This window comes from Aethalodelphis obliquidens, unplaced genomic scaffold (assembly GCF_003676395.1).
Source record: "Aethalodelphis obliquidens isolate GAN/ISIS:26980383/991018 unplaced genomic scaffold, ASM367639v1 scaffold50, whole genome shotgun sequence".
Classification (NCBI taxonomy): Eukaryota; Metazoa; Chordata; class Mammalia; order Artiodactyla; family Delphinidae; genus Aethalodelphis; species Aethalodelphis obliquidens.
The window spans coordinates 12,353,239-12,367,115 of NW_020837994.1; the positions used below are offsets into that span (position 1 = coordinate 12,353,239).

The 13,877-nt window shown below is 35.3% G+C and overlaps 1 protein-coding gene across 21 annotated transcripts in view; it reads right to left on the reverse strand.

Moving 5' to 3' along the window:
- The window catches only part of PICALM (phosphatidylinositol binding clathrin assembly protein), a 106,372-nt gene that overhangs the window by 67,107 nt on the left and 25,388 nt on the right, over positions 1–13,877 (reverse strand). For 19 of the 21 annotated variants that reach the window (XM_027083590.1, XM_027083582.1, XM_027083586.1 and 16 more), the window contains exons 2-3: positions 6,807–6,949; positions 3,163–3,238 (exon numbers count right to left, since the gene is read on the reverse strand). The exons of 1 other annotated variant lie outside the window; for it this stretch is intronic. In XM_027083590.1, the coding sequence (XP_026939391.1) occupies positions 3,163–3,238; positions 6,807–6,949 (219 nt within the window). Of the gene's footprint in view, positions 1–2,734; positions 3,043–3,162; positions 3,239–6,806; positions 6,950–13,877 lie in introns of those variants that run through there. One more of the 21 variants, XM_027083602.1, reaches the window with a different exon arrangement.

The following is a 13,877-nucleotide window of genomic DNA, read 5'->3' on the forward strand; positions in this document are numbered from 1 at the left end:
GAAAAGGGTTTCATAATTAAAATCCCAATTAGCTTAGAAAACCAACTCATTTCATCCAATGGCCATATTGTCTTGTTATCCCACCTTCAATTTAGTGATGTAAATTAAGTGACATTAAAATCTAATACTTAACATTTTTAAAGTCAGTTATGTCATATGTGGCTTAGAAAAATTTTCCCCCTTAGAATTTCAATAAAACAACAATTCTGTTTTACTTCTGACCAATATTCCTATCTTTTATTTATCAGGAATTGAAAAGCCTGTTTTCTTATACTACCTGATAACCTCATAACTCAAATTTAACATCCTATGGAACCACAACCCCACTCCTTAAATCATTAATCAATTTAATTATTTTCATACTTACTAATCTTTAGCTGCATATGACTTAGAACAACTATAACTTATGTGTGCCAACCTTATAAGTAGCAGAGAAAATTACTGCATAGCACAATGAAAGAAATGGCAATACGAAAGTTTAAGGCCTAACAAAAAACAATTATGTGAATGTTTTCAACTAAACTTCCAAAATGAATACCTAAATCATTCTAAGATTTTGTTTCATCACAATCATGAGATTTGAAAACTTCAGCACCATAAAAATCTAATCAGTATTACTAAAAAAAAAAATTTGTGTTTTAGCTATTGCCTGGCTCAGTGAGGTCTACAAATTTTTGCTTCTCATTGTACAAGCAGGTCCATTCTATCATTCTATTTTAGGTCATCTTCATCTAACACATTCAACTTTAGTTGTTGATGGTCTCTGCTACTTTAAAAAGATAATACCAAAACAAGCAAAAAAAAAAAGAAAGAAAGAAAGGAAAGGAAAGTGACTGGATTTAACATAATCACCAATTCATTTATTCAGCAAATATTTCTTGAGTGCCTACTAATTTGCCACTGGAGAAAAATCAGTAAATAGAAAAAAAAAAAATCACTGCCCTCAGATATTCTCATAGCTACTAGTGCATTTTATAAGGTGTTACATACTCACATTCTTCAGCTCTTTAGTTAATATTGTCCCCTCTAATCCACTCTACTCCATCCTCGATAATGGGAGAAATCTCTCTTATCCTTCAAGGCTCAATCTCTGAAACTTTCCCTGAGCTCTTTGTGCTCCCATATTATTCTTACTCCAAGTACAGCTCAAAGCTATTAGATGTACACAGTGTCTATCTCACTCACCAGACTGGAAGTTTGTATTATATACACCCATTATATATTTAAGAAAATATACCAGACTCCACCCAACAAAATACATCAGCAATCAAAACTACAAAAACACCACTGAATTATATACTTTAATTACCATTTCAGTCTTACCTTCATAATCTCTTTAGAATATGAGCTTTAAATAAAAGGCCTAAAAACTGTTCTCTACATAAAAGGAATGAAAGCCTTAAAACCTTATCACTAGAAGTGCTTAATTTCCATCTTAAGAAAGTAGAAAATCAGTAGCTAATAAGACACAAAAAACCCACTTGGACATATGCATATTTTCTGCTCTAGAGTAGTGGTTTGTATATTGCTTTCCACAGACTCTTACAGTTCAAATGAACTGAATAAGGGGGAAACCAGAAATAAAAAGATGAGCAGGCAGAGTTTTCTCCATGTTCCGGAAAACACAGCAGCTCCAGTTTCATCTGTTATATGTATCTAGCTTCTATTTAAGATTTTATTTGAAAAAGGGATTCCACTGCTTCATTTTTTTCCCCCTTAACTATTTAAGGCATTATATCTCTCATTAAAGTAAAATCAATCTTGTAACACTTGGTCCTATGTATAGATTACTGACCTTCCAGAATCTCTGGAAGACTGGGTATTCAATTCATTCTAATTAATACTTCCATCTGCCAAAAGTAAATAAGTATTGAACTGGACAGTTCCTAAACACAAACACAGTTAGTCACTAAATTCCATTGATTTTTATTGCCGTAAAAACCACAATTCAGGCCCTCATTAACTCTCTACCAGATGACCAAAATAATGACCAGAGCAGTCTCAAGGTCTTTAAGACTTTATTCACTCGAATCCAACCTGCACTGTGCTATGGTGCTTTCTTTATAACACACACTCCCTCTGTCCTCCTCCCTCAACTCAAAAAAGTTTGATGGTTTCTCACTGCATTACAAAATCCCAACTATATCAAAATCTTTTGTGCATGATTTTGGCCCCAAACAGCTTCTTGAGGGCTATCTGTCACTACATGTTCTCTAATACCTCCACCTACATTCTATTCACATTCATTTGCTCTATAAATCTTAAACACCCTTTCTCTTTCACATCCACGTCCATCTGTGTACCTCTGCTTAAGCCAACTCATGTTCTCATCCATCTTTCAAAGCGCAGCACACATCTCACAGATCTCTAAAGATACTTCCCAGCTGAACCTTATTGCTGAGTATTCCTTTAGTTTGTCTTAGTATGGTCTTAGTATGTCCTTTATGAGGCTCTTCCTAGAGTTAACATTCTATAATGCTAACAGCCTAGTTCTGGAACTAAGTATAACAGATCCCATTAAGACAGAATGTACATGGAGGGTGAGAATACCAGATTACAGCAATTTCCACTTACTGAATTAAAAGTAAAATAAGTAACAGGTAAGTATCAATGAACAATTCATCTGAATAACACATAATGCTTACCTTTGCTACTAAAATATATGATATTCCCAACTACATTTCTTGGAATAAAGCATAAAATAATAAGAACAACAATGAAAGCAGATACTTACATAGTGTTTCCTATTTGCCAGGCATCATTCTAGGCACTTTACATGTATAACTAGGTTAAGCCTCATGATAATCCTACAGGGTGGGTGCTATCATTATTCCTGATTTTACAGATGCAGAGAGGTGAAGTAACTTGCTCAAGTTTATGCAGTTGGTAAGTGTTACAGATGGGATTTGAATGCAGTCCGTCCAGTTCCAGAACCCATGCTCTCAAATTGCTACCTTATGCTACTTTTCAAAAAGCTCTGGGTGTCAAGTAGTGAAGTCCATCTTTATCTTCACATGAAAATACAGTTTTTCCTTCCCTACAACCCTCACTAAAACATGAGGTTCCTCCATAGCACATGTTCTAAAGGAAAGAGTTCAACTCTGCAGTAATCCTCAAATGGGGTCACTCTTGATTTTCTATAATGAATAAGTTGTTTTTTACCTTGCAATCCACTTTTATCCAAAAAATTGCTTAAGTTAAACAACGTGTTTCTTGAAGCCAAATACTGAATAAAACGCTGGGGAAAAAAACAAACAAACAAATAATTATGTCAAGTAGTACTGCCATCTAAGAAACTCTAATTTGAGAATTAAGGGAGAAAGTGGTGGTTAACACATTCCATTAATCTTATCTAGTTTAAATTTTCATCCTCAATCCCCCTAAAAACATAAAATATATTTTTCACTAGCATGCAGGAATTTATTAAAGTCTAATGCCCACAGCTATGGTATTAAAGTTAAAATAAAAGGAAACAGGCACTTTTAAACTAGAAGCAGTAATTTTTGGCTTTACTATAGCATATTATGGCTATAGTTAATCATACTCAGATGGTGCCTTTATTTTACACGGATACCTGGTGACTCAAAAATTTTTATGACTTTTTTTTTAAAAAGCAAAATACCTGTAATCATACTGGAGTATAATATTACAGACATCCTCTTACCCACTGTCCAGATTAAACACATTACCATAATCACTTCAGACCCCTTACAGAATCAAATTACAGATTATTGAAGACACACACCTTCAAAACCATTCCCTTCCCTCCCTCCCTCTTCAGAGGCAATGGCTTTTCTGAAGTAGGTTTACATCATTCCCACAAATGTTTTTACAATTTTACTACATATATAAGTATCTATAAACTGTACATAATTTTGTTTTCTATTTTAAATTTACAGAAATACCATACTGTACTTATTCTTTTCCAATGTGATTTTTAACAACTTCTTCCCAAGAATTATCCATTTAATACATGTACATCTAGTTCATTCATTTTAAACAACGTTTGAGCATTTAAATGAACTACTATATCATTATGTATCCATTTCTATACGGATATTTAAATTCTTTGCAATTTCACTATTATTAACAATGTTTCACCGACATCTTTGTACTGGTCTCCCACCTGCAAACATACAAGAGTTTCTCATGATATATACTTAGGGTTGAATTGTTGGGTCGGTATGCGTATGAAAGTTCATTTTCTCAAAATACTGTCAAAACCCTCTCCAAAGTGCTTACCACAGAACACTACCTTAGCTTCCCTTTACATACAACCTCTAAAATAGCTGAAGAAACTCCTTTCGATTTCCTTTAAAAGGATTACTTTTTTGTAAATGTATGCAGAGGATTATTATCAATTTTATGTACACCATCACTTCTCTGACTCAATCTTGTTCATCAGCGATCACCCCAAACAAACCAGGATTTTGAAAAACAATTTGTAAATCGAAGACTCCTGTTTCATCATTTATCCTAAAACAACCTGTTTAAAAAGGTGTTAAAATATCCTAAGAAAATATTACACTGTATGATTTTTTTATAAGTTTTGATCATTCTTTCTTGTGGGGGCCTGTCCTGTGCATTATAAGATGTTTAGCACGCCAGTAGCCTCTACCTACTACATGCCAGTAGCATCCCCTCCAGTTATGAGCAATGTCCCTTGGGGATGAAAATCACTCTCCGCCCTTGCCCTATTTGAGAACTACTGTTCTATGTAATTTCCAACACCATAGCATAGTGAAATCCTATGCATACTCTCTCACGGACTAATAACACCTGCCAATGCAAAAACCTGAGGGTTGTACAAACTAGCACCAAAAAAAGAGCAGAGCATTGGACTTCTCTTAGCTGCTGAAGGGAAACTAGAGTTCATCTGAAAACCACTACTGAAATGCTACCTTTCTCTTTCTGTCAGTCAACTGTAAGGAATGACAGTCAACTTTCTGGGTTTTTTGCCTTTATAAAGTTTTTGCTTCTGGTATCATCACCTTATTTACCTCTGAAAGTCACCACTGATAGTGTGCCTCCTTATCCAGCATTGTAGTTGGTTATATTTGTGGCTTTTTCTTTTTAAAGAATAAACTATATATATTTTTTAGAAAGGTAAAAAATACATACAAGCCTGAAATTCTTCTGAATAAATGATCATGATCTTAGACAAACACATTCCTGATGAAAATAGAAACTAATATCCTAGTTAAGATCAAAACGTTTCGAGTTACACGGAGGCTAGTATATCCAAATTTTTCTATTGACTCTATATACTGCTCATAATGAATGAGAAAGCAACTGAGTAACATATGTCCTAAAAATGGTCACGTCTGTTACCCAAGTAATCATATTTCAGGTAACGCTTCTGGAACTAATTTTTAAAACTTAAGAACTACAAATAAAATCATTCAATGTGGTACTGTAACGGTGAATAATCGGAAAACTAAATTTCCAGGAAAGAGAAGAATTAAGAAAATGATGGACCATATGATCAATTATGTAGTCATTAAAGATGATAAATAGAAAGAACACAGAACATGGAGATGCTTCTTATGCTGTGATATATAAAAAAGTTAAATATAATATTTTATATAAATTATTATAGCTATAAAAAAGACCAGAAAGGAACATCAAAATATGCAAACAGATCTGTTGCAATGTAAGAGTTATGGGTAAATTTCTGCTTTAATTCTGAACTCTAATGATGTTCTCTTTGGTATCTGTCAAAGATAACAGCAGGGGCTTCCCTGGTGGCGCAGTCATTGAGAGTCCGCCTGCCGATGCAAGGGGACACAGGTTCGTGCCCCGGTCCAGGAAGATCCCACATGCCACGGAGCAGCTGGGCCCGTGGGCCATGGCCGCTGAGCCTGCGCGTCCAGAGCCTGTGCTCCGCAACGGGAGAGGCCACAACAGTGAGGCCCGCGTACCGCAAAAAAAAAAAAAAGATAACAGCAGAGTCTCATGACTGAAAAACCCAAAATAATGAGTAAAGTGATGATGTCAGAAAGTCATGTTTATAAATCTGATACAAATGAATAAAGTCCCTCCCCATCTCTATGGGAGCTATCTCCCAGCAACCAGTGGTCTGCATTTTTCTAAGGCACATACCAAGGTACCAGATTTATCTAGTTCCATTCAAATTTTCTTTTAACACAATTTAAAATACTCCTTTTGACACAATTTTACAAGTAAGTATGCTAGGCTGGGAAAATCACCTAAGGTAAGAACTCAAAAATTAGCTATCATGGAAAACGAGATGATTCTCTCCAAACAGTTAATTGCAAAAGCTCATGCATCTTATCTGTTACCCGTTTTTGGGAAACAAAGGCTTTAGACACAACTCTTTGCTGAAGAAGGCGTTCTTCAGTCAGTCTCCTCAGCAAAATGCCATCTTAGTCCTTAATATCACAGCCTTGAACTAGGCAAAGAGCGTCTATAGACAACTACATCAGATCAGACAGAAATCTGATTGGGCTACGATAAAAAAGTAAATGAAAATAGACGAACATACAATCTATACACAAAGGCCTGCAAAAAATCAGTGATGCTTATAGAACCCATCTCTAGGCATTAATCTTTGCTTCCTGATCCCATTACTGAAAGTGCCCTGTGCTCTGACCCATTTTCTGCTTTCTGACTTAAAGGCCATCTTTCCTCAAAGTGTAGGGTCTACAGTTATATTTCTGTATAAGCACCTTGCCCTTTTTACCTATATTATTCAGTTGCTATAGCCATTTCTGAAGTGTCAGTGAGAGAAACAAGCTGAATCAGTCAACTCCCCAGTATACTTGTTAACTAAAAATACTGCTTACCTCATTTCCATACACCATCAAATGATGAGTTGTAATGAGAGATTTGAAGACCACCACCCAACTACTGTTAGTAGTTCTTTCAAATAAACTGTCTGCCAACTGCGGGATGTTCACATTCATCTCATTTGTGCACTGAATTAAGTCTGCAATAAAAAAAAAAAAGATTAATTTACTCTGGCTTTTATTTATTTTTAATGCTAGATCTGCATACTAATAGGGTAAAGATCTAAAAAGAGTGGAGCAACAATGGACAGTTTGCAGAAGTTGTTAAAAATCTCTCAAGAGAACAATTGAGACAGTACTTCTACCTGAGAAGTAAACAGCACATTGATTAATATCACACAATTGATCAGTAATACCAGAAAGTAAATCAAACTCCTTTCAACCTTAAGTATTTTATGTATCTCAAAAGGAACTGTTTCAAGGTCTTGAGTAACACTTTCAGTTCTCTTACTACTCACAAACCTTTAGTTACAATACTAATATTATACATCCCTACATTTAAAAAAGAACTTTAAAAATTCATACATATGGAAGCATAAACAAGCTGAAGTTCAAACACTTTATTAATATCCCCCCCTAGAATGCTGTGTTTGCACTAATAGAAAGAGCAGATATGTGGTCTGTGAGTGGATAGGATTCTCAGTTTGTTTAAATAAAATAATTCTCATTCTTTTCTCCCTTCAGTTCTACTGAGTTAGCTCAGTTTTCACTTGATATCAACTAGCTAACACTGACAAACAAAACTGAAAATGAACTGAAAGTTTCTCAATGCAATAAATTTCCAAAGAAGTGATCCAGGAATTCTACTTGATTATTACTCTGAACAGTTAAAACAATGTAAGTTCTAATTTTATATTTTAAAATATAAATAATTGGAAAGCATTACCATAAAATCATCTAATACACAATTGTTTTAGCACCAAAACTGAAAAAAAAAGTTAATATACCTCAGAGTTTCACCTCCAATCTGCTTCAGAGATATTACTGGCAAATTCAATGAAGAAAATACAAAATATGGTCCAATTTAGAGACTTAATGAAGAGGAAGACCAAGAAATGAGTTGTTTTATTTTTAAAGTATGCATAAAACAAAGTGTATAAATACCTCCATTATAACTACCATAAAGGGGAAAAAATTAGTTATCTGTGCCTCATCAGCAGTTTTGTCCACTTTTAACCTTTAGTACCTAATGATTAAATATGAATTCAAGCGACCTAACTTGGCCGTGATTGCTAGTAAGAAACATCAATGTTAACTATGACCGTTTATCTGCTTATAATCTTTCAAAAATGTTTGTTCTAACAGGTCTAATTACTATAGAAAGTAACATTTGATAAGCAAATGCATTTTAGAGAAGCAGTTACCCTGGCCCACAATGCCTGAAGAACAAAGCACAAAACAGTCAAACAGAATGCCCATGGAACAGGAGAACGACACAAGGTTTTCACAATTGAGACTACCTGCAACAAAAATTAAATAGTACATTCAACTTGGTTTGTATGGCTCAGCTTCTGATATTTCACTTCTGGTATTTTATAATTTGACCTCTGCCTTCTCTGAAAACTTCTTGAATAGTACTTTATACCAGTCCTATGGTACTGAATATACTGTACTTGCCTTATTCCCGAAGATAAATTTTCTGTCTCTCTCTCAAAATATAATTTACTGGGGGCAAGGCCTATCCATGTCTTGCTCATTCTGAATCCTTTAAAACTTCAAGCACAGTGGTCAAGTTCTGAACTTTATAAGAAGTTATATTTCTAGCTTCCTTTTTTCCCATGGATTTATCCTTATATATTTTTCTATATCCTTCTAGAAACTATCTTGATAAGCTATTCAGTTCTTAAATATAACAGTTACTTTCTCACAATGACATCAATAGTCATTTTACTCCTCAGAATCTTATTTTAGTTTCCAAAATTGAATCTGTCACAAAATTTCTTGTCGCAATACTTGCCCAAAGGTGCTCCTACCTGTGTGTGTGTGTTTATAAACACTCCCTAGAGCCAATAGGTAACCAAGTCTCTTAAACCTCTAGCAATCCCACCTTCTCCTCTCCATCCCGTTATCACTGCCAAAGCCAGAGTTCGGATCCCATTTTTCCTTAACTAGAGGTCACCACTTCCGGGAGCATTCAGAAATTGGGGAGAGTGATTATCACGCTCTCTGAGTTTTACTGGCACTTAATGTCAAGGATGAGGGAGACTGTCATGCAATGCACAATTAACACTCCACAATTAAAAATTACCCCACCCAAAACTGTCCCCACTGAGAAAATGCTGGACTGACTGGTCTCTTCACTTCTAACGATACCTAATTTGGGGTCTTACCCACGCCACACTTCCAAACATTCTCTAAACTGGCCATAAACTGACCTATAACACAACACTGACTGTCACTGCCTAACCTCAATGATGTCCCAAATGCTTACAGGATTGGCATACATTTCATCTTTGTCCATATCCTCCTTCTTGAACCTTAGCTTCCAACACAGAACCACCTTCCAGCGTTCTGTAATGTTACCTTTTGCTGTTACACAACCGAATCCTTCCATTCTTGCTCATGCTTCAAAATGAATGACGTCTTTTCCTTTGTGAAATCTTCTCCTCCACAGACTAAGGTACCCACCAAACAGACACTAAAGCTGGTACATAATTCTACATTTTCATTATTTACTTCCACATCATTCTCTTCTTCTACAATGAGAGATTTTAGAAGGAACCTGCAAACACTTTTGTTAGTAATTTCCATACTCTTAATCAGGGAGGTAAGTAAACTGCTAGATTAGTCAGATAGAGCCTGATCCTAAATGAAGCCAAAAGTATAGATTTCAGTTTCAACAACTACAGTATTTTATATATTAGAATATATATATTCTATCTATGCTATGTTCCCTTTGTGATCAGCTCTCCTCTCTGCAGCGCTTTGCTTCAGTTACACTAATGTCTCCTTTGCAATACCTCCCATGAGTCAAGTACCCTTACCTCAGGAGCTCAGTACTTCTGTTCCTTGTGCCTAGAATACTCTTCTCCCAGATATCCACACTTCTCTTACTCCCTGGCTTTATTACTATAGATCTTTGCTCAAATGCCATCCATCAGAAGAACATCTCTCAATATTTACAAAAAGTAATAAAGACTTAAGGGCACTCCTCTACCTCCATACCCTCACTATACCCTCTTACTCTGCTTTATTTCTCTCCAAAGCACTTATCATCACCTAACTCATTTTAATTTGTTTAATGTCTTTCTCTCCCAATTAAAGTATAAATTCCATGTAGGTAGGGCTCTATTATGTTCTCTGCTGTATCCCCAAAGGCCTAGAATAGTGCAACACATACAGTGGTCACCCATACTTTTTGAATAAATACACTTATTTTAGTATGCACAAGGACAGTCGTAACAGGACCATCCAAAATGGTTTTTTTTTACGTAGACTAAACCAACGATCCACAACTCTCTGCACAACCTGCTGTTCCCAAAAAGTTGAAAAACAAACCTGAGCCCATCGCATGTGAAAATTTTCAATTTCAAGTTAAAGAGGATCTAACAAATAATGGTTTATTGTAATGCTATGAAAACTATATAGTATGCTTTAGAAATGACCACATAAAAACTGAAGGAAAACTCCAGAAACTAAAATGTAACACTTCACATAAAACAGGAAAAATGAGATGAGTTCATGCATGAATTCAGAGTAGACCAAAAGCAAAACCAAAGATATACAAACATTACTGGGAGAAAAAATACTGCACGGGTTATACAAACTCTGCAGAACACACTTCCCCATAGTACTTTAACTCAACCAGTCATTTTCTCCAGGGGTAACTTTTCCTCTGAACAATGTTTCTACTATAGTAGTAACCTGAAAATGCTTTTAAATCTGACCTCCAACAACTCAGGAAGGAAGATGTTTTCCCCACCTCTGACTAACCAAAAGCAAATTGTTTCAAACAAAAGTCAAGCACATCATGGAAATCTTGATAGCTACTGCTTTTCTCATTCTCAATCCAGATTTCATTTCTTAAAAAGCACAAACTTGGTATTAAACCTCCTTTACCAATCAAAAGGCTTCCAAACTAGAAACTCATATTTTTTTTTTTAGCTATTTACCTTAAGAATATTAAAAACTGTAAAACCTTCTTTAATATTACATTAGTAACAAATCCTAAACCCTACACTCAAAAAGTAACTACTATATGGCATATAGATTCTCTGCTTTAGGTAGGTGAGAATTCATGAGGATTTCTAGTATTTAAGGGCAGGGAGAAAACAGGCCCACTATGGAAATGAAGAGCATTTTTCCATACAGAGACAGCAGAAAGAATCAATCCCTACTATATTAAAAAAATGTTCTCACTTTTATTATTTAATATGCCTCTCCAACAAACAAGGTCTGGGGTAGATAAAATAAATGTTAATTGTATTAACACAGGTTAGGTGCTTACCCATAGGTAAGGTCACAGGAGCTCACTACTAAATATAACAGATTTATTAATAGAATTAAATTTTTGTAAAAGATAAGGGTGCTTGGAAACATATACGAAGTGAATACCCAACCAGCCAATTTAATGCAAGTTCTAAATTTCTAGCTAACTAAAAACAAAAAAACAGAAAAAGTAGTGAAATGCAAAAAAAAAATTTTGTATTCAAGGGAAAATGTTCAGCAAAGTACAAAACTTCGCAAGTAACTAGTTACCAGATGGTTTCATTAATCTTACAGCCGTATTCATAGAACGTGCCACACATCTGTATAGACCTCCCCAGGCAAAGTTCACCAACTTTAGAAACTTACAGGACTTGGGGCTGACTTCCACAGCAAGTCAGGCAATCCAGCCAGTGGCATGCACCATTAGCAGAATGTAGAGGCCTCAAGTTCCCATCTAAACAGGCACTCTCTAGGCTATATCAAAACTATGCTGACACCCAGGTAGATTTTCTAATAAATGAGCTTGCCTAAAACTTGTCTTTAAGATAAAAAAAATTATATATATATATATATATAAAATCATTTAGCCACATATCATTGTCTCTTTCAAAAGGGTCACTTCGAAAGATACTCTTTTTGCAACTGCTTTCATAAGTGATTTTAGTAACATAAGACTGATTTCGTCAACCATCCAGAAAACTGGAGACACTCAGTTTGGAAGGCAAATTAAGTGGTTCATCAAATGTTCCTTCACTGATCAGATCTCTGAAATTTTTCCTGGGTAGGAGTACAAATAAAAAGAAAAAATATTCACCAAATATCCAGTAACTAGAGGATAAAGAAAACAGTTTCTGAACTTTTGCTATAAAGTATTGGCACAATTTTTTTCACTTAGCAAAAGTGTGAAAGTATTTAGAAAACATGCAAGCTGAAATCAGACCTCAGCCAAAAGATGTCTGGGAAACAAAATGAACAGTCTTATACCTTACTCCATTCAATTTTTTGTGTAAGGGGTCACAAAACATGGTCCAAATTAAGATGTAACTGTTATAATTTTATCTTTAAAGTTTGTGGGATCCTCTGTGAGAAACATGTTACACTTTAACATAACTTCCATTAGAATTCACTCAAAAATACAGTCTTCACAGACTGATTTATACCTTAAGGAATAAATCTAACCAACATTTTAGTTGGATGTTAAAATTAAAACTAGGGAAAGACACAAAATATAGAATGCTCAGTACAAGTAATAAGGATTGAATTAATTTGAAAAGAGGAGAGAAAGGAGCATCCAAAGTACTAAAAAGAAATGACAAAGGTATCTAAAAGGCTTTGATAAAAGTACTATGACGCTAGGATACCTAAATCACAATGTGGGTGGGCACGTCCAATAATGGAGCAATAGCTCATTAAATGGCAGCAGTCTGACAGTGAAATACTATGAGGCCAACAAATACATGGCAAGAAAAGCTGAGTGGGGAAAACGCTCACAGTATATTATATCAAAACCATGTTAAAGGGACTTCCCTGGTGGCACAGTGGTTAAGAATCCGCCTGCCAATGCAGGGGACACGGGTTCGAGCCCTGGCCCAGGAAGATCCCACATGCTGCAGATCAACTAAGCCCGCATGCCACAACTACTGAAGACCCCGCGCCTAGAGCCTGTGCTCTGCAACAAGAGAAGCCACCGCAAGGAGAAGCCCGCGCACCGCAACAAAGTGTAGCCACAACTTGCCTCAACTAGAGAAAGCCCGTGCACAGTAACAAAGACCCAACGTGGCCAAAAATAAATAAATAAATAGATAGATTTATTAAAAAAAAAAAATGTTAAAGAACAATGCAGAGTAAGATTCCATTTTTTAAAATCATAGATATACTATATTTTCTGATATATAGTGTATTTGCCCAAATATGGGATGATGCAAAAAGAACTGAACACTTTCAAAATTACTCAGCAATTAAGTTATATATGAACATGTAGTTAAAACCAATATGTAACAGAACTATATCACTGTTATTTCCATAATTTCACAAATTTCAGTAAGCACCTCTCATGTCACACAGCCAACACCAATCCTGTACTGTAATTCATTCCAGACCCTTTGGAGCATATTATGATCAATGGTTGAAAGGACAGCACTGACATGTCCCTTTATTTCCTCAAGAATATGAGGAAGAGGTGGTAAAAGTACAAGCGTTGCATGGTGTAACAGCTGGAAATTCGGCAGCCACTCTTGCAGAGGTAGGCCAATATTTTGAATACAAGCTCAATCTCTCACCATGGCAAGTGAGTCTTGAGGAATCTCCAGAACCCATAAAGAAAGTAAGGCAAACTCCCATCTTACTAAAAAGAAACAAGTTGCAGCTGTAGGAAAAATCAATCTGTTAGCACAACTAGATATGCTATTTCTGTCACCGGGTTTTCTGCAAAATGAATGGACTAAGAATTCACACGTGAAAACTAAGAAATGTAAAGATAACTCTACAATTTGATAATCATATATTAGTAGTTATATTAATAGTATGATAGTATAGTTATTTTTAACCTGGTTATTGAGCGGTAAGTTTTTCTTTAACTGTTTTTTTTTAATCACCATGTAAAAGGAGAGGTTTTTTTCCCCCTTAGAAACTATTCAACAG